General features: G+C 36.9%; 1 protein-coding gene across 1 annotated transcript in view; it reads left to right on the top strand.

The window, feature by feature from the left end:
- The window catches only part of LOC150089571 (sec1 family domain-containing protein 2-like), a 200,058-nt gene that overhangs the window by 65,270 nt on the left and 112,883 nt on the right, over positions 1-21,905 (top strand). Inside the window, exon 7 of the mRNA XM_090390034.1 lies at positions 11,420-11,551. Within this exon, the coding sequence (XP_090246160.1) occupies positions 11,420-11,551 (132 nt within the window). The remainder of the gene's footprint in view (positions 1-11,419; positions 11,552-21,905) is intronic.

Below are 21,905 nucleotides of genomic sequence, written 5' to 3'. Positions count from 1 at the left end.
AACAAAGTTGTCAATTAATGTCAACCATTAAATTTCTTTCTGTGTGATAAGCTGATGATCATATTTTACACAAATTGTCTGCAGTGCTGATACACTGTGTAGACATATTTGTGCATTTTCTCATATCCATAAACATGTTTAGAGCACTTTGTTCTGGCATATCATTTATGCAGTGAGCAAGAGCACTTCCTGATATATAGTTAACTAGTTTCAGCAGTTAGTAACTGCTATGTGACCTTTCAGTAGTTTTCATGCAAACCATTGTCACAGATATTGATAATAAATTGCTCATTTGATGACAGCAATTCCAATGCAGTGTTTTAATAGCAGAGGTGGCAACAGTAAAATGTTGCTTGGCTTTTTTATTGTTATCAGGACACAGAACTATGAAGTGGAAGTTCTTACCCACTCACTCTCTCTAAACATTCTACACTGGTGTGCAAAATTTAAGGACCAGTCAGGTTTTCACCTGTAGCTTCTCATAGGAGTGGCCTGGATATGGGAAAAGCATACCAAAGGAACCTTTTGATGAAGAAGGAAACAACACCAACACAACAACGGAAAAAGAAGGACTTTATTCAAAAATGGCAACATAGCATTGCCATGATACAGATGCATCACTGCCAAAGATGGAACAAAGGGAACAGGTGGTCCTCGGTAGGAGATATGGTCACCCCCAATGTCAATGCAGGCTTTGCACTGCCTGTCCATACTTAGAACAATGTTGTTGATAAATTCTTGCGGTAACATTCATCCGTTCCTCTGTCAGCACCATCTTCAGCTGGTGAACATTTTCTGGACGTGCCGCTAGGCATCTCCCCAGAGCATCCCATATGTGTTCGATGGGATTTATATCGGCGGAACGGGCAGGCCAATCCATACGAACAATGCCTTCACTTTCCAAAAGCAGCTGCAGTGCGATGGGGTGTGGTGTTATCATCCTTAAACATCCTCAGTATATCCAATACTATAACTAAGAAAAGGAGCTAAAAACATCGTGGACAACACATAGATAATGACCTTGAACCCCCCTCTCCGAGGTGGTTACTCAGCCTTTACTGGCAGTAAAGGCTGAGTGCTAATGCTGAATGCTAGCCAAAATGATTGGAATTTTTTTTATTACAATCTTCAATCCAAAGTAGAAGTAAACACTCCATTTCAACCATAAGTGGCTTTCTGTTCCTAGTGCAATTAAAACTAAAAGATGTTGAAGCGACTTTACCTTGTTTTTTATATTCATCGGACTTTTTCAATATGGTTCGTACCTTAGATTCATGCAGGCCTAGGGCTCGTCCTATCTTTGCTGTCACCATTTTCAAATCTTCTAATTACATCCAATTTCACTTCTAGCATTATCACTTTTCATTTCTTTGCTGAACTTTCATCTTTGTTGGCCAGTTCCCTCTTTTGATTATCCATTTTTGTAAAATGTCATGTGGATTTATCACTGGGAGACAAGGAGGCAACAGAACTACACGCTTTGATGTCTGTGCATGAACTGAATAACAGATGCGCAGCGACCAATCACCCACAGACTTTGAAAGAAGTGATGTCATGATCAGTGACGATTGGTCACTGATCATGATGCGCTTCTGTTATTTAGTGATTTGTGGACTGAAGAGCTAGCAGCGAAGTTTGTACTTTATTCAATTACTCATGGTTAATTATGACTGAAATTTGAACTGTGTTGTGACTGAAATTTGAACTGTGTTGTTGTGGGGCTGGTGTTATTTAACTAAACCGTGGTAACCGAAATTCGTGCATATCAGAACCATGCAAAGTGACGACTGCCTGTATATCAGAATTATTTTTTGCATTCAGTTCTTTTGTTACTGAATCATACTATCCAATCAAATTGGGCAGATAAAAACGCCCTTTGACAAACCCATGCTCTGACTGAAGTATAACTGCACACCTGTCTAGTGGTCCTGCATTACTTCTTTTAACTTGTGACTCCATTATTTTCTGTGGAACAGAAGGCTAACAGGTCTGTTTCGTCGTGTCACTCTTTGATCCTCCTTTGTGAATTGGAAATACGTTCACAAATCTCCAGTCCATGGATGCTCTCAATATTATGGCCAAGGGTCTGCTTACCTCCTTTGCTGCCACCCTTAATATAACTGGATAGATCCCATCTACTAAAGGTGCCTTCCTTACATTGAACTTCAGCAATTTCTCTTCCACTTTCCTGTCAATTATTACAAAATCTTTTAGTGCCCTGGTAGAGTTTGATAAACTTCATCCATCCGTTAAAGAATTCCTCAAGTGAATGTAGATTGAAAGTACTTATTCAACTTGTCAGCAACCTGAGCAGGATCATCAACAGTTGAACCATCGATATCAAATGGACCTATGTGATTTATCCCCATCCTTCTAGTGTTTATATAAGAAAATAAGTCTTTGCATTCTTTGCCAAAGATTTCTCATAATCTGCCTTAGCTTGCCTAACTTCCTTTGTGGCTTGATTACAGACATAGCTTATATGTACTGCTTTATATGTAGGCTTTTGTATCACCTGATTCTTTATGTGTGTCCCATTTTTCTTCTCTGCAACAAGTCTCATTTGTCCATCTGACATGCATTTAGGTCTGAGTCTTGAATGGTATTTCCTAGTTGGTATGAAAAGCCTAGTAGCATCTATGATTATTTCCCTGAATGCTTTTCATTTAGTATTTGCTAATGGTAACGTCATCAATTGGTTTGACTGTATAGAATTTAAAAATTGTCTGAGATCACTGTAGTTGCCTTTATGAAAGCAAAAACCCTTCCCTTTACCTTGATAGTAGTTACATCTTTAAGTAAACCTTACATAAATTCACTGTGAGCACCGCCACCTACTGGTTCTTTTATCTGCAGATTATTAATACATGAATAACAACTACAGATAATCAGATCAAGAGTAATTAGTATTAGTATTAGTAACGGCCGCATGGTGCAAGAAAGCCTATGGCTTATGCTGCACCAGCCAGAAAAAAAAAAAAAAAACCAACAATGATAAAATAAATAACTAAATAATAATAGTTAATAAAAAAAAATAAAATAATACTCTTGATCTGATTCTAACATGCTGCTCTAATCAATAAATCATCCAATAAATTCACAGAAGTCTTGCTAGTGTGTGAGTGACCAACCCACAAGTTTCAGTCACTATTCGGAAAGTTAAAATTCGCCATTATAAGGCATTCTGATTTACTGATCCATTCTATTTCTCTGTACAACTGTTTGTTGTAATCATCAGAATCATTAGGCCTATAACACATTGCTACTCTCCTTTTTTGCTTTGCCGGTGCTTATGTCACACTAAACTGACTCAGCTTGCCATCCATGTCAGCTGGATACACTGCCTTAGATTTTGTGGGCTTCTTATCTAAGAGGATAATTCCTTTTAATCCTGTGTGTCTTTTCTGTGCACATTGTACTCCCCATATTCAAATTCCTTGCTCTTGTTAGTTATATTGATTATAAGAGAAGTCTAATATTTCTAAACCTACATGCAGACCATGTTTCAGAGAATGAACCAAAAGGAAATGAATTAAGTCTGTTTATTTTGTGTGACGTTGATAAATAAAATAAATTATTATTTTTTTTAAGTCTATACTTTTTTTTTTAATGAACTCTGTTTCACATTGAAGTTACTCCAAATTCTTATTAACCCAGACAAAGTGTTAGAACGGATGGAGAAGTGAAATTGCCCTTTTTATTTTATTTTATTTTTTTGGCTGACACTGTATAAGCTTGCTTTCTTGCACCGTTTGCCACTACTGATACTAACCTCTGAAAATTAGTTTTTTATTAACAGATTATATTAAATTTCTTATAAAAGAATTTTGATAACTTGCCAAATTTTCTGGTTTTCCTCGAAAGAGACATCCATATGTCTTTATGTCAAAATTCTCATCATGCCTATTGCATCCCTTGTTCTCCTTCCTGAAATCAAACTGTCCTTCTGCCACATTTTCTTCCATCTTTCTTATCATCTGTATTTAATATTTTTAGAATTGTCTTTATTGCATGGTACCAAACTTGCAGTTCTAAATACCAAACTTATAAGTTCTATAATTCATAGTTTAAAATTACATTTCACTGCATGGCTTTTCTTTTCTGTTGATGTCATTCTATGTTCTTAAAATCTTCTGGCCATTCCTTTTGCTCATATGTTAACCTGCATAATTCTGTTACTTTCCTTAAGTCCAGACCCCTAGTGAACCTTATAAACTCCAGTGAAATGCTATAAATACCTATTTTATTGTTATTAGTAGTAGCTATATGGTGCAAGGAAGCCTGAGACTTATATTCTGAATTACCCTGAGAGAGAGAGAGAGAGAGAGAGAGAGAGAGAGAGAGAGAGAGAGAGAGAGAGAAAAAACAAGAGTCAGAAGTAGAAGGGAATCATCAAGAAAGAGAAGAATGATGATATCCAGCTCAGGACCCTGGGTGTTCCAAGCCCATTCTCACCAGATGTGAGCAATTGCCTTAGTTCCCTTTAATGATGTGATTACCCTCTTGCTCCATTATGACTGGCTCCAATATATCTTGATCCATCATTTCTCTTTATCAAAATCATCCTCTTTCTTCTACTAATTTGCCACTCATCTATCACTTATCTCTTCTGGTTTTCTTAGTATCTTCCCATTCCTTTCTTCCTCCTCCCTTTTTCTTCATGGTCATATTCTTTACTCTTTCATACATTAAATCATATTTCCTAACCTTCCTTGGGAGGTGAGGAAAATTATACTGCCACTTCTGATGAAGTTTTGGCATAATTTCTGATTTAAAAATATTGCATAGTAGCCTCCAACTGCTAATCTTCAAGTGACATGTAGTCAGCAGCAATAATGACCTTATAATCGTAGGCCATGACGACCATATGTTGCACCTTTAATTGTTGCCAGTGGCATTTAGTGGGATGCTTTCCAAGTTCTGTGTCCATGTCTCATCAATGGCAACAGTGCATTTTAAAAATTTCTCACCTTCTTGTTGGTAATGTGCATAACTGCACTGCAATTTATTTATGCTTTGCTCGTCGTTCATATCAGAAAATGTGGAACCTGTTGAGCAGTGACCATTCATTTTTGTAATGCCTCAGTTAAAATTTGGTGAATAAATGATTTCAGAATATTCCGGATTTGTTGGCTATTTCTTAACAGATCATATGTCTGTCTCTCTCCAAAATCATGGTAATAATGACTGCTAAAGTGTTGTCTGTAGATGTTCTTGGTCTACCTGAGCATTACTTGTCTTCAACATTGGTCTGACCTTGGTGAAACCTTTAAAACCAATTAAATCATGCTATGACATACTGTTGACTCACTATACACATTCAGACACAATTCATAAATTTGTCAGCATTTGATCATGTAAAAGTTTCAGTTTTGATAAAAGATCTTTGGCCTGATGCTGTAATCTGACCTGAAGTATTCTCACCATCCATTTTTAATAGCTTCTACACAAACATTCAATGCAGGAACTCTCTTTCACTAATGTTGAGGTTCAGTTTCAAATTACAGTGGATCCCCGCTTTATGATGGGTTCACTATACGATCAAATCACTTTACGATGGACTCTCCATAATAAAATACCTTTCACTATACGATATGTAGTAAGTGCGGGATATTGTCATCATGTTTGCGAATTGAATTTTAATTCTATTTTAATTAATTAATTCTGTTAAACAGAGCTTAAAAAATAGGAATGAAAAGAAGATTCTGAAAATTTATTTTTGTTTTTTATATGATTTCAGTGAAGGGGGAACACATTTCACCATAATACCGTAAGGTAAAAACCCACAGAATTCCAGTTATTGGTATTATTGCAAATGCAATAAGATCGAATTTACTACCCATTTATAATAGCTTGTGCTAACAGAAAAGCCCAATAAACCGGAAAGTGCAAATTGTTTTTATTGTTTTATTGTAGTGACCTCCAGAAACGTGCTTTAGAAAAATATCAGAAATACGTTCAAAATTCATTCTTATAACAAAACAGCAATAACCTGTAAAAGCGTAGTGCATTTTAATGATTTGAGCAGCTGATTCTACTAACCAGTGATCACTGATGCCTACTTATTTCACTCTACAATGGCTTACGATTGTCTCTGAGTGGACCATGTGGTCCTTTGTCTCAGCCAATAGCAGCATTTGTAAATATGTTGGGCACGTGTTTTGTTTTCTTATCCTTTAGTTCAAGTGATTTTTTTTTTTGTGCTTACTTTCCATAAATTTACTGTATCGAATTCTTGAATGTACAAACATTGCATAATATGGCCCCTAAAGAGTGCAGTAAGAAGAAAATTTCAATTAAAATTAAACAAGAAATAGTGAAAAAACATGATGATGTTGATAAAATTAGTTCATTGGTACGCAAATATGGTTTTTCACAGTCAACCATTTCTACCATAGTGAAACAAAAAGAGAAGGCGCCTCCATATCCAGATGGGAAGGAGCAGCAGTGCGTAGCACACGCTTCTTGATTAGACCAGGGTTCGAGCCCGTCACCACCAAATACGGAGGATGCGGAAAGGTCAGGGAATGATCACCGCATTTCCCGGAGCAATATGGCCTTAGTTGCTAATGCTCCTAAAAACCAAATAACAACAACAACTCCAGAAACAAAAAGAAAACCTTAAAAAAAGTTAAAGCAAGTGATGAATCTAACACAGTCCAAAAAGGCAGAGAACTGATTATAGAAATGGAAAGGCTTTTGTTGCTGTGGATAAAAGAAAAACAAATGAAGGGTGATACAGTTCCTGGACAATACATTTGTGAATGTGCAAAGATTTTTGAGGACTTCAAGACTAAAACACCTTCAGCTAGTGATACATGATATGGGGACTTTAAAGCCAGCAAAGGTTGGTTCGACTGTTTTAGAAAAAGGACTGATATTAAAAGTGTCATAAAGTATGGAGAGGCTTTCAGTGCTGATCAGGAAGCAGCTGAAAACTTTAAGGTGGATAATAGCTTGTTGAGAAGGAGGGTTACCTTCCTCAACAAGTCCTTAATACAGACGAAATGGGCCTCTTTTGGAAAAAGATGCCTAGGTGAACATACATCACAAAAGAAGAGGCCTCGTTGCCTGATCATAAGCCTATGAAGGATAGGCTTACTCTACTATTTGGGTCCAATGCCTGTGGTGATTTTAAACCTAAGCCAATGTTGGTTTACCACTCAGAAACTCCCAGAATGTTTAAACAGCAAAAGGTCATCAAAAGCAGGTTGGGTGTCTTTTGGTGGTGTAACAAGAAGGCCTGGGTGACAAGACATCTCTTCAATGAATGGATATTTTAAGTGTTTTGTCCTTCAATCAAAGGTCACTTAGAAAAAAACAAACTTCCTTTAAAGGCACTGTTAATTTTGGATAATGCTCCAGGTCATGATCCCAACTTGCCCGATCTCTGGAGGAGCAATTTAACTTCATTACTGTCAAATTTCTCCCAACCTCTGCTTCAGCTGATGGATCAGCAAGTGATTGCCAACTTTAAAAAAATTTACACAAAGAAGATGCTTGCGAAGTGTTTTGAAGAGACTTCAGGAGACAGAGCCATCACCTTAAGGAATTTTGGAAGACCAGGTTTAACATCTTAGATTGTGTACAAATGATTGTCAGTTCTTGGAATGAAGTTTCAGCTCAGTGCCTCAATGCAGCCCGGAAGAACTTATGGCCTTCAGTCATCCATGATTTTGAAGGATTTGAAGCTGAAGATGTTCTAGAGCAGGAAATTATCACTCTTGGTGAGTCCTTGGCTCTAGAGATTGATGTGCCACATGTGGAGGAGTTAACTGTAGACCATGAAGGGAGTTGACAGCAGAATTGAGGAGCTCCAGAAATTAGAGCAGATGGGCGAGCATGACAGTGGAGATGAGGAACATGAGGAGGATGACTGTGTAGCAACAACTCAAGAAATTAAGGACATGTTTGCTGCGTGGGATATTGTGAAGAGGACAGTAAGAAAAAACCCAGATATTGAAACCACTGAATTGATGACCTGCAAATTTGAAGATTAGATGTTAAGTTATTTCAAGAACCTTCAGAGAAAGCACCAAAAGCAAACCACTTTGGACAGTTTTAATACCATAAGTAGCAAGAGGCAGCGATCGGAAAGAACGGCAGATCCTGAAGTTTATCCTGATATCTTGATGGTAAAAGATTCCCTTCCAGCTCCATCACCACACCACCATTGACACAGCTTTTCCAATGTAAGTTAAATGAAATTTAGATTTTTGTTTTTTTAATGTTTATAATTATCAATTATCATTATAAACAACATTTTGGGGGGGGGGGGTGTGAATAAGTAAAAATGTGTGGCACTATCAGCTTTTTTATCTTTTTTCTTAATTTGTATCATGCTTTACTGCTTAATCCAGTGTATAAGACACACCACAATTTTAGGGCAGAGTTATTTTTAGATAAAATGTGCATAGTATTCACTGGAAAATATGGTATTCAGTATTCTATATGAAACTAATACAATTTCTGTTATAAAAATCACCTTTTACAGAGATAAATGGCTTAGTTATATAGCAAAAATGTCAACTTCCGAGGACTTGGAACGAATTATCAAAAACTGTGTTATTGGTTCACATTACGATATTTTCACGATACGATGGTGTCTCTGGAACGAATTAATATTGTTAATCTGGGGTCCAGCTGTATTATCCTGATAAATGTCAGCTGCACAGTCATATGGAGTGAGGAGTATACATAGTGTGCATTACTTTTCAGATAACTCTCATATATGAGGACTGTTCAGTAAAGAATGATAAATTTTTTTTCACAATATACCTTTATTAATCATCTTTTTGATTGTCCTTTTCAAAGTAATTCCCTACTTGATGAAATGCACTTACTCCAACATTTTTGCCATTCTTCAAAAACTTGGTGGAAGCCATTTTTTGACATGTATTTGAGAATCTTCTCCGATCTCTTTCCAACTTCTGACGACTAGAAACGTTTTCCTTGCAGCTCCTTTAACTTTGGAAATAAAAAAAATTGCAGGGCAAGGTCAGAGCTGTAGGGCAAATGAGGACCACATTTGACATTAATGCTAACATAATTGAACTTAATTGATGTTAATGCTGGCTAAGTACTTGCTGAAGTATGATCAATGTGATCATTAATTTTGATATCATATATTTGGATTTCAGGAATGCTTTTGATACTGTTGCACATAAAAGACTACTATACAAATTGGGGAAGTGTGGCATTAAGGGAAAGAAGTTGCTGCTATGGATAAAGGGATGTTCAAGTGGGAGGAGAGTGGTAATCAACTGACACTGCTCTTCGTGGACTAATGTTATTAGTGGAGTCCCTCAGGGTTCGGTGTCGGGCCTATTGTTTTCTGTATTTATCAGTGTTATTGATAAAGGTATATCAGGCTTAATGTCCAAGTTTTCAGATGATACTAAGGTTGGCAGGGTGGTTAATGACAGTAATAACAGTATGCTACTTTAACAGGATCTAGAAAAGTTAGGCAGATGGGCTGAGAATTGAAGTTTAAACATTGACAAATGCAAAGTTCCGCATATGGGTAGCAATAACCCCAGAGTAATGTACCAACTTTATGGTACTACACAGTATCTGACTGCACAATTACCCCTGGGTTAATTGTTCCATCAGATATGAAGTTTTCAAAGCAATGCAGATAGGCTGCCAAAACAGCTCATGAGGTCTTTTCAATGATATACAGGAATTTTGCTATCAGCGATAAGGAGGTGATTATTCCATTGTATAAGGCAGTGGTCAGGCCACATCTTGAGTACTGCATACAGGTTTGGAGGCCTCATTTTAGGAAGTATGTAGAGTTGCTGGAACAAATACAGGGAAAGGCAATGTGATTGGTGAGGGGTAATAAAGTGGTGCTCTTACCAAGAAAGGCTTCAGTTCTGAAAATTGCAGCGAAGACTAAGCTCCTGCAATTATGCATCTATTCTATCACAAGTGATCTGATTTTAGGTGTTTAAGGCTTTGAATGGATTGAGCAAGCTTAATGCTGATGGAATTCTTCCTCTTCCTCAGATTACTCACTTGAGGAGACATAAATTCAAATTGATGAAAGACAATTGTAGAATAGATGTGCAGAAATTTGCCTTTAGTCAGTTGTTATTTATTTGGTTTTCAGAGCATTAGCAACTAAGGCCATATTGCTCTGGGGATATGCGGTAGTCATTCCTTGACCTTTCCGCATCCTCCGTATTTGGTGGTCATGGGCTCGAACCCCGGTCTAATCAAGAAGCGTCTGCTATGCATTTCTGCTCCTGCCCACCTGGCTACGGAGGCACCTGCCTTTAGCCAGTGGGTGGCTAATAGTTGGAACAAACTTCCATCTGCTGTTGTGGAAGTTAATAGCTTAAATAAATTCAAAGTAGAAAAACTAGAGAAACTATTGGAGGGAGTGGATAGATGAAATGGGAAGTTTTTTTGGGTCTGATGCTGTATAAGCTTGCGTTCTTGCAACATAGGCTAATACCAAATGGGCAGTGTGGCATTACATCTGTAATGGAATAATTTAAGTATATAAGAATTTTAAAATTCTTGGGGTTTCTGTGTTATTTCTTGATTATTCTGTGATCTACTAGAAATTAGAATTTTTCACTAATTGATGAAAAAATTCAATGATTGTTGGAGCAAAGTTTATAAATATTTACTTGTGAACGTAAAATTTTTGTAAATGATCTGCTCTGATAATGAATGCAGTCAGAGATTAATTATAATGTAGAAAGAGGGCCCTGTTTAATAAAATATGCTATTAAATTAACATGATAGACAAAGTCTGTCATGCTAATTTAATATAGTCAGTATTTTAAAATCACTTCAGAATATCATGCAACGTATTTCATATTATGAATATGTTTACTTTCCATTTGATTAATTTTTCCACCAAATTCTGGTTATCTGGAACCTGAGACATCTGCTCATTTTAATTTATACCATACCACCAAATATTTCATTGTGGCTGTAAATACTTATGTATTTTTACTTCTTTTTCCTAAAACTGTTTATTTTTTCATTACATTTGCAAAAGCAGTAAATAGCACTTGACTGTAGCACGTCAGGTTGCAAGTCAGTTTTTAGTGCATTTTTGGTCATTTTGTCGTAGACAAAAATGTGTGTTCTTTTAAATTTAAATCTGTATTCCAAATTGGTAATGTTTTAGATCTTAAAATTTTAATAAATCCATAGCCATTATTACCTCATGCAAAAATATATTCACACATCTCAGATACCTGTCTAATCAATAGTAATATCCTTCACTTCTCACATTAGAATTAAACTTGAGGACCATATCACCAGATCCATCAGCATTTTGGTGGGGGGGGGGACACAGAATTTGTAGTTTTGCCTCTTAAGTAAACAGTTAAAATTGTGTAGATTTATGGATTTTCATTAATATTGTTTTTACAAGTTTGTTTCTTTTTTTTTCAAGAATATTGTGTTTTGCCTAAATAGTCTTTTGGAATATATGCAAGTTAGAGAAGATATATACAGTCTTGGACATCTCAGCCATATAATAGGAAATCAATTAGAAAATCTTTCATATACTAAGATTAGAAGAAAGGTATGTTACCTTCCCTAATTTTGATTATATGCTTAAAATATTTTTATATTACACTGAACAACAAATTTTGGGTCATATCTTGTTACGGGCATGAAGGTAACTTTATAGATTTTGGGGTGCTAAACACGGAAATAGTGCTTAAAATGGTAGATTGGCTCTTGTTTTAAAAAAAAAAAATTGGTGTTTTATATTTATACTAATACAAGATATTTTTTATTTATATGACAGTAAGATGTAGCTATGAACATACCTGTGTCAAACACGGAACCTTTTCACCTTTCCTTTCGCTTGTATTTAGCTTTGGGAGCATCCCTTTTCACCATCCAACAATAATCAGCTAACATAGTGGCACTCTATTTGCTTTTGTATCTTTGTTCCATCACTGTGATGTGTTGATGGAAGCGCTCACCACATTTGTCACTGACGGCACCACAGTTTGGTGGGAAGAAATCCAGGTGTGAGTGCAAGAAATGCATCTTCAATGACATGTTGCATCCCAATTTTTCATAAGAAATTGTGCAAAGAGTGATGACAGTTTTGGATGATTCAGAAACTGAAGAAGGAAAAGCTGCTGCTGATGGAACAACAAACATAATTAGCCACTGTGAAGCTGAAACTATGTTGTCCAAGTGCATTGAGTGGTTTGAGGTACAAGAAGAAGCAGATGCTATGCAAGTGTTGCTTTTGTATAAAATTTGTAACATTGGCTCCCAAAAGGCTCAAGGAGTAATGAAACAAAAGTAATTGACTGACTTTTTTAGAAAAGAAATTTAATTGTTTTCTTTTAAATTTCTTTAACAACATTAGAACAATGTTGTATGTATGTAATATTGTTTTCTTTTAAATTTTTTTTATGACATTACTAGACCAAGTTAAGTCAAAATATTAAAATTAGGTATGTATGTAGATATCTTTTACTATGATTTTTTGATGACTTGGTAAAAAATAAATAATAATTAAAGTTGAGTTAAATTTCATTAAGTTATGTATTATGTAATAAAATAAACAAGTTAGATGACCCAGTCTATTGTATGTATAATGTTTTTAATGTACACTAGGGGACTTTGCCCCCTGCTCGCTGTGATCGCTTCTTTTGATAAAATAAAATAAAATACTTACAGAATTTTTCAACACTGTGTGTCTCTTCCTCAGCTATGAATACATAAATACATTACATGTGTGGAAATAAAGACTGGTGTCTCTTCCTCAGCTGTGAATACATAAATACATTACATGTGGAAATAAAGACTGGTACTGCATGATCATGCTAGATAAACAAAGTTCTCACACGAGGTTTATCTAGCATGACCAAGATTAAACAGAAGCTTGTTTTACCACAGTAAAACAAGCTTCTGTTACGAATTTTACTATTTGTTACATATACCACATAACTTGCATCCCTCTTCTCCCATTGGCTGAATAAATGTCACTAGGAGGAAAATTATTTTAATGTATAGAAAGATATATAAATAAAGTTAAAATGAATTAATTATTATGATTATGTACATATATATTTTTTTTCTCTTTTTTTTTTCCTCACCATCTCATTAATACATATTTTAGTATTTGTTACGTATTACCACGTAACGCACATCCCTCTTCTCCCATTGGCTGAATAAATATCACTAGGAAGAAAATTATTTTAATGTATAGAAAGATATTCTGTTATCCGTCTATTCGATTATCCTTCATGGTCTAGGCGCCTCCGTAGCCAGGTGGGAAGGAGCAGCAGTGCGTAGCACACGCTTCTTGATTAGACCGGGGTTCGAGCCTGTTACCACCAAATACGGAGGATGCAGAAAGGTCAGGGAATGACCACCGCATATCCCGGAGCAATATGGCCTTAGTTGCTAATGCTCCTAAAAACCAAACAACAACAACAACAACAGCAACCTTCATGGTCTTGGTCCTGTACCCTGACGGACAATTGAAGTTCTACTGTATTTAATATTTACAACATATGTATGTATATGTTACAAACAAATCTCTATATTTGTGAATGTTATAATAAAAGATTATGAGAAAACAAAATAGGAAACAAAAGGAAATATTTATTATTTAACATCTAAATACTAATAGTCAGTTCACAAAAACCACATTATTGATAATAACCACAGTTTAATAATATGAAAATCACCAATTAAAATTTGCCAAAAAATCATACAAATTATAATCAAAGATCAAAGTATTATAATAATCTTATTCTTCTTTTCTTTTTCTTTGCATATGTATCAATCACTTCATTTATTAATTTTTTTTTTGATAACTCATTCCGGCCTTCTAAGCATATCTTCATACAATTTTGCAATATTACAGTACAGATACATATATAATAAAAAGATTATAAAATGTATTGTTTATAGGTTGCAACTGAAGTCTTGTTTGTCATATACAAAGGAAGAATTAGCCACAGGTAGACTCTTGCTGTGAAAAAAACAAATAAAGAGAATGTGAAAACCATAAAGTAAAATTGCCAACGATTGAAATAGTGGCTCCAGTAGACTCCTATCTCTCTCTCTCTCTCTCTCTCTCTCTCTCTCAAGACATTGTTTGGTCCTCCCACTGAAGCCACGGGAAACTTACTGATTACAGTAGCATCCATCACCGAGGAACCAATTCAGGCAAACTTATGGCCTACGATCCAGCTGTCTTGTTTGCGATATACAAACAAAGAATTAGTCACAAGTAGACTGTGCGAAACACTATTAACAAATGGTTTGTGTGAGAATAAAGGGAACCCAAAAACCATAAAACGAAAATGCCAACACTTGAATTAGTGACTTTTAGTTACATTTTGTGCTGCCGAAAATATTGTCAATTTAATTATTTTGAAAATTTCGTGTCTTTTGAATTTTAGTGATTTATTTTCACTTTGTACCACCTAATGAGTGCCATACTTAGTTGATGTGATTTTTTTGCATTGTGTTTATTTGATATAAATTTATTAAATTCGCATTTTATAATTACAACGTTGTGTGTAAACTGATAATATAGTCAGAGTGCAGTAGGGAGAAAATTACAATTAAAATTAAACAAAAAATGTGGCAAAAAATTTAAACATCCACAGTTTTTGAACGAATATTAAAATAAAAATTGCTATTTTTTTCTGGGGTGTAGATATTATTTCACCTGGGGTGAAACGTGCCCCTGGTCACCCCCTGAATTCAACACTGGCCACAAAAAAAAAAAAAGTCAGGGAGGCCAAGGCTTTGCATGAGAAAGCATTGGCTAAGAGCAAAGGAGGACAAGGAATTTTTCATGTATGTGAATACAACAAAGAAGAAAGCTAATCATATCGGACCCTTGTGCACTGGGTGTGGGGAAAGTCTTAGAAAACCAGATGATGCTACAGATGAAACGGTACTCTGCATCGGTCTTTAGCGATGAAAGACCCTTTATGCTGAGAAGAGGATGTGCGAGTGAGGCTGAGCTATATGAAATTAGTGATGTCGTAATTACAGATGATTGTTTATTAGAAAAACTTTTGAGCATAAAGGCACCTAGAGTTGATGGCATATGTCTTGTAGTTTTGAGGAAGAGCACAAGGGAGTATAATGAACCATTGAGGTTAATTATGAGGACGTCTTAGCATTAGTAGAGGCATACAATGCTAGAAAGCAAGCCTATGTACAGTATCAGCTAAAAAAAAAAACCTCCCATTTCACCCTTCATTCGTTCCAAATGCCTGTCCAGCTCAGCCTTAAATTTATTTAGGCTATCAACTTCCACAACAAAAGGTGGAAGTCTGTTCCACCAATCAACTACCGGGTGGCTAAAGGAAAATTTCCGCACAGCTATTCTACAAATGTCTTTCCTCGATTTGAATCTATGCCCCCCCCCTCAGGTTCTTAATCTGAGCAAGAGGAAGAATCTCATCAGAATTCAGCTTGCTCAACCCATTCAAGACCTTATACACCTCAATCAGATCACCTCGCATGTGCCTATTCTCCAGGCACTCCAATTTTCAGAACTTAAGCCTTTCTTCGTAAGAGCACTCCCTTTGTTTCCCTCACCAATCTTGTTGCCCTTCTTTGTACTTGCTCTAGCAACTCTACATCCTTCCTAAAATGAGGCCTCCAGACCTGTATACAGTACTCAAGGTGGGGCCTGACCATTGCCTTATACAAAGGGATAATCACTTCCCTGTTGCTGCTAGAAAAATTCCTATATATCATTGATAAGAGCCCATGACCTGCCCTGGCAGCCCATCTACACTGCTCAGCGAACTTCATATCTGACTGCACAATTAACCCCAGGTCTTTTTCACTTCCTTGAGTGTACTATCACTCAAGGAAGCAATTTCACTTCCTTGAGTTGGTACGTATCTCTTGGGTTATTGCTACCCATATGCAGTACTTTGCATTTGTCAATGTTAAACTTCAGTTGCCACTTCTCAGCAAATCTGCCAAACTTATCTAGATCCAGTTGGAGTAGCATACTGTCTTTACTGTCATTAACAACCCTGCCAACCATTGTATCATCTGGAAACTTGGACATTAAGCCTGATATACCTTCATCAATATTGTTGATGAATACACAAAACAACAGTTCTCAGTTATTACTAAATCACTTAGCACCCTGTTGGAGTTTGATAAACTTCTGACATTCATGTGAATGTCAGAAGTGTGAATGTAGATGCAAAATACTCATTCAATTTATCAGCTACTTGAGCAGGATCATCAATAGTCGAACCATCTATATTAAGTGAAGCAATCCGATTCATCCCCCCCCCCTTCTAGAGTTTACATAAGTAAAGAACTCTTTGCTGGTTTTTTTGTGTCCTTTGCCAAAGATTTCTTGTAATCTGCCTTTGCCTGCCTAACCTCCTTTGTGACTTGATTACAGATTATTTTATGTGTGCCATAGGCTTCTGTGTCACCTGATAATTTATATGCATCCCATACATTTTTCTTCTTGCCATGAGCCTCATTAATTCATCTGATATTCATTTAGACCTAAATCTTGAACAATATTTCTTAGTTGTAATTAAAAGCCTAGTAGCCTCCAAGATTAAGTCCCTGAATGCTTCCCATTTAGAATTCAATGTTGGTAACATCATCAGTTGATTCCACTGTATAGAATTTAAAAACTGTCTGAGACCCCTGTAGTCACCTTTATGAAAGCAAAAGCCCTTCCCTTTATTATTGATGGTAGTTACACCTTTAAGTAAAATTCCACTACATTGTGATCACTGTCACCCAGTGGTTCCTTTATCTGCAAATTCTTAATGCATGAATAATCACTGCTGATAATCAGATTAAGAATATTACTCCCTCTGGTTGCCCATAAAACATGTTGCTGTAGAAAACAATCCTCCAATAAATCCACAAAAGTCTTGTTAGTGTGCGAGTGACCAACCCACAAGTTCCAGTCAGTATTTGGAAAGTTAAAATTCCCAATTATAAGATATTCTGATTTACTGGCCCACTCTATTTCTCTGCACAATTACTCATTATACTCATCAGATTCATTAGGCCTATAACACACACCTACTCTCATTTTTCATTTCCCAGTGCTTATGTCACACCAAACAGACTCAACATTGCATTGTCCACCAACGTCAGTTTGATGCACTTCCTTAGCTTTTGTGTGTTTCTTAACTAACAGTATAACCCTTCCTCCCTTCCTGTCCTGTCTATCCTTTCTGTACACATTGTATTCTGCAAATTCCAATTCTGCACTGCTTATATCTGTGTGACACCACGTCTCTGATATCCCAACAATATCCACCTGTGATGTCTTGACCAGCACTTCAAACTCATTAAATTTATTATCTGTACTCCTAGTATTGGTGTACATGCAAGTATACATGCATGCACCTATTTCTACTCTTAGTAACCCTAACACAGACCGTGTATTTACTTGTTCCACTGTGACTCCCAGCAGTCCTGGAAATCTCCAGCACCATGCTTTCCAGCTCTGATTTCTGCTGCTTGTTCTAATAGAAGCAGTGCAAGAATGACCTTTGCCTCTGCCTGTGGCCACTGTTAAACTTTTAGAGAGGTGCCTGCATAGCCAGGTGGGAAGGAGCAGCAGTGCGTAACATACGCTTCTTGATTAGACCGGGGTTCGAGCCCGTCACCACCAAATACGGAGGATGCGGAAAGATCAGGGAATGACCACCGCATATCCCGAGCAATATGGCCTTAGTTGCTAATGCTCCTAAAATCCAAATAACAAATAACAATAAACTTTTAGTCTGTGTATCCCCCCCCCCCCCAAGCTAGCAGTTTTCCGGCCCACCTAATGCTGCCTCGATAGCATCAGCAAATTTTCTTACACCCTTTCAATTTAAATGTATCCCATTCCTGTAGAAACAGTCTCTCCTGTCAACAAGCACAGACCATGCTGAAAAAAATTCTAACTCATGAGCCTTGCACAATCTCTACAGGGAAAAATTGATCAACAAGGCTCTCATCATATACTCCCTCCTGTCATGTCTGGGCAAAATTGCAGACACTTTCACATTCATCCCTAACTTGCAACTTGTTTTCAACATTGGCCTGTACGTGTTGAGTAAATCTGCAGATCTCTTATTCTTAATGTCATTAGTTCCAACATGTACAACATTATCACCTTTTGTGCCCTTAAAAGATATCTGCTCTACAAGGTCACCAGCTTTTGCCCCTGGCAGACAACTTTGGATACGGGATTTTTCTTTAGATTGGAGAAGTGCCAATGTATCATCAATACATAAAAATGGTTCTGAGGGTGAAATTGGTAACTACAGACTGGTTAGTCTGACTTCAGTAGTAGGAAAAATCTTAAGAGTGCAATTCAGGGACATTTTGAGAGATATGGCATTCTGAAGGACACACACACACACACAACGTGACTTTATTAAGGTTAAATCATGCTTAACTAACTTAGTAGACTATTTTGACACAATTACTAATGAGCTGGATTTAGGGAACAATTTCAACATAGTTTATTTGGATTTTAGCAAAGCATTTGACTTGATCCCTCACGAGAGGTTACTGTATAAGCTTGAACAGGTTGGGATTACTGGTAATATTCTAAGATGGATTGCTGGGTGGCTGCAGGGCAGAAGGTTGTGATTAATAGATATTCTTCAGATTGGTTTAACGTCAGGAGTGGGATCCCTCAAGGATTGGTTCTTGGACCACTGTTGTTTCTCATTTTCATAAATGACATCAATGAAGTGATAGGAGGTGTAATGTCAAAGTTTGCAGTTGACATAAAGATTGCCAGAGTTGTTAAATGATCAGTGCCAAACAGCACTCCTTCAGGATAACTTGAACAGACTTCAGAGATAGTCAGGGAACTGGCAGCTTTGTTTTAGTGCTGCTAAATGCAAGGTCTTACACTTCTGGAATAGCAACCTAAAAATAAATTATGCACTCGGTGGGGTTGAATTAAAAACAGCAGAGGAGAAAATGGATATGGAGGAGGTATCTGCAGATATGATGTTTTCTGAACAGCGTAAACAAGCAGCCAGGAAAGCCCATGGTGTCCTATCGATGATTTATCGAACATTATCCTATAGAGATGGGGAGGTCATAATCCCACTGTATAAAGCAATTGTAAAACCACATTTGGAATACTGTGTTCAAGTATGGAGATCTCATCTGAAAAAATACATTGAGCTTCTTGAAATGGCCCAGAGACGGTCAACTCGAATGGTGAGATCGGCAGAAAGATGACCGTACGAGGAAAGACTTCGATTATGTGGGCTACCACATAATCGAAGTGTGAGCTTGGCAACCAGGCACCTCAGAGGTGACATGTTGAGGTTTATAAGGCTCTGAGAGGGATTAATAAAATGAATGAAGTTTTAATTCTCACTTTTATTCAGAATTTCTGGAACAAATTACCCTCACAAGTAGTCAAGGCTGACAGTTTGAATAAAAGCAAAGGTCAAATTGTGTGAGGGAGGAAGCATATCATTTGCATTTTCTTATCTACTTGTGTTTTTTTTTTTTTTTTTTTTTTCTCCAAGTACAGCAAAAGCCTGTGTCTTCCTTGCAATATATAGCAAGTATTACTATTAATATTTTACATTGATCTTAATGCTGGCTATCACAACCAGTTGCTTCAATATGAATATAAAATTGCCAAGTATAATGACTTTACTGTGCAGTGCTATTAAAGTTATACTAGACAAAGTGAAGTTTTAAGAATATTAAAAAATTCCAGGTGATTTATTAGTGAACAGCATTAGGAGAGTGATAGAGATTTAAAATGAATTTGAGAGAATGCTGTAATGACGTTTTTTTGCCCGTGCAGTCTCTCTCACTTTTACTCTCACTCAGCCATCTTGGTCTTGGTGATGTTGGTTGATACGAAGGTTGGCAGGGTTGTCAAGGACACTACTGACACTATGCTGCTGCAGCAGGATCTGGAAAGGTTGAGCAGATGGGCTGAGAGGTGGCAAATGAAGTTTAACATTGACAAATGTAAAGTACTACATATGGGAAACAGCAACCCCAGAGCAACCTATCAACTCTGTGGTACTACACTGACAGTGATAGAGAATGAAAGGGACCTGGGGGTGGTTGTGCAGGCAGATGAAGTTCTCTGAGCAGTGCAGACGGGCTGCAAGAGTAGCTCATGGTGTATTGTCAATGATATATAGGAATTTTTCTAGCAGGGATAAGGAGCTGATTATTCCCTTGTATAAGGCAATGATAGGCCACGCCTAGAGTACTGTATACAGGCCTGGAGGCCTCATTTCAAGAAGGATGTAGAGCTGCTGGAACGAGTACAGAGAAGGGCAACAAGATTAGTGAATGGAACAAAGGGGTGCTCTTACAAAGAAAGGCTTAAGTTTTGCAAATTACAGTGTCTGGAGACTAGGCACCAGCGAGGTGATCTGATAGAGGTGTATAAAGCCTTGAATGGTTTGAGCATGCTCAATGCTGATGGGATTCTTCCTCTTGCTCAGAATAATCACCTGAGAGGGCATAAATTCAAATTGAGGAAAGACAGATGTAGGATAGACGTGCGGAAATTTGCCTTTAGCCAGCGGGTGGTTGGTTGGTGGAACAGACTTCCATCCCTTGTCGTGGAAGTTGATAGCCTAAATAAGTTTAAGGCTCAGCTGGAGAGGTATTTCGAACGAACAGAGGGGTGAAGTGGAAGTGGTTATTGTTTATTTATTTTATTTTATTTTATTTTATTATTTTATTTTTTTGGCTGATGCTGCATAAGCTTGCTTTCTTGCATCAAATGCCTCTACTAATGCCAATGTACAATGTGTAGTTTTCAGATTAAAAAAATTCATTTTCTTCCCAGTTACTTTCAGGTTAGTCTCTTTGAGAGAGAGAGAGAGAGAGAGAGAGAGAGAGAGAGAGAGAGAGAGAGAGAGAGAGAGAGAGAGAGTGAGTGAGTGAGTGTGCATGTCACCATGTTTAATAATTTTGTTTTCAAGTTAATTTAACATATAATTTCCACATATTCCACAGAATGTCAAAAAGTACAGAAAACAGTGTTCTATGAGGTGACACTACACCACCAGTAAGTAACAATATACACACATTTTCTTAAAAAGTTTTACTTACTGGTGGTGGTGCAATGTGAAGCAACTTGTGATAATTCAACATATAATTCCTGCATATTAGAATTTTTTTTTTCTTTTTGCTGATGACAGTATAATGTTTATTATCTTTGATTGATATAGATAATGTAGATAAATTTGCATATTAAATATACAGGCAGATAACTTGAACTTTGAAAATTTACACTAGTTTTATCCTTGCAATAATGCAATATCTATTTTTACTATTTTTTGCAACTATGAATGCAGATAAATGAAAATGAGAGTTTTATTGTCTAAATTTAAATTGTGTGCTGCCATGGGTGTACATTTATGAATTGCTATTAATGCTTTTTCTGAACAACTGGACATATTGGCTGTCCTGCATGTGCAGGGAGTGCAATAGCAGCAGAAGCAATATGAATTTACAGTGACAGGTGTATCCAAGCTAGTGCAATGCAGTATTATTCAGTTTCTTACAGTGGAGCAATGTATCTCCCCAGCAGAAATTTTGCATATGGAGAAGGTATACGTTAACAAATGTATTGCTGTTAAATGACATTGTGTAACCATACATGGCTTAACATACTATGGTGACCGTTCAGAAACTACACTGGTAAGTGTTTGAGCGTCCTCTATATTATTAGGTGCCTCCGTAGCCAGGTGGGAAGGAGCAGCAGCAGTGCGTAGCACACACTTCTTGATTAGACTGGGGTTCAAGCCCGTCACCACCAAATATGGAGGATGTGGAAAGGTCAGGGAATGCCCACCGCATATTCCCGTAGCAATATGGCCTTAGTTGCTAATGCTCCAAATAACAAACAAGTCCTCAATATTGCCAGGCTCATTCCTTTAGTT

This window comes from Mastigoproctus giganteus, chromosome 2 (assembly GCF_048544385.1).
Source record: "Mastigoproctus giganteus isolate SK-2022 chromosome 2, ASM4854438v1, whole genome shotgun sequence".
Classification (NCBI taxonomy): Eukaryota; Metazoa; Arthropoda; class Arachnida; order Uropygi; family Thelyphonidae; genus Mastigoproctus; species Mastigoproctus giganteus.
Note: the sequence above shows the minus strand (reverse complement) of the source record. Positions and strands in the feature narration are given on the sequence as shown.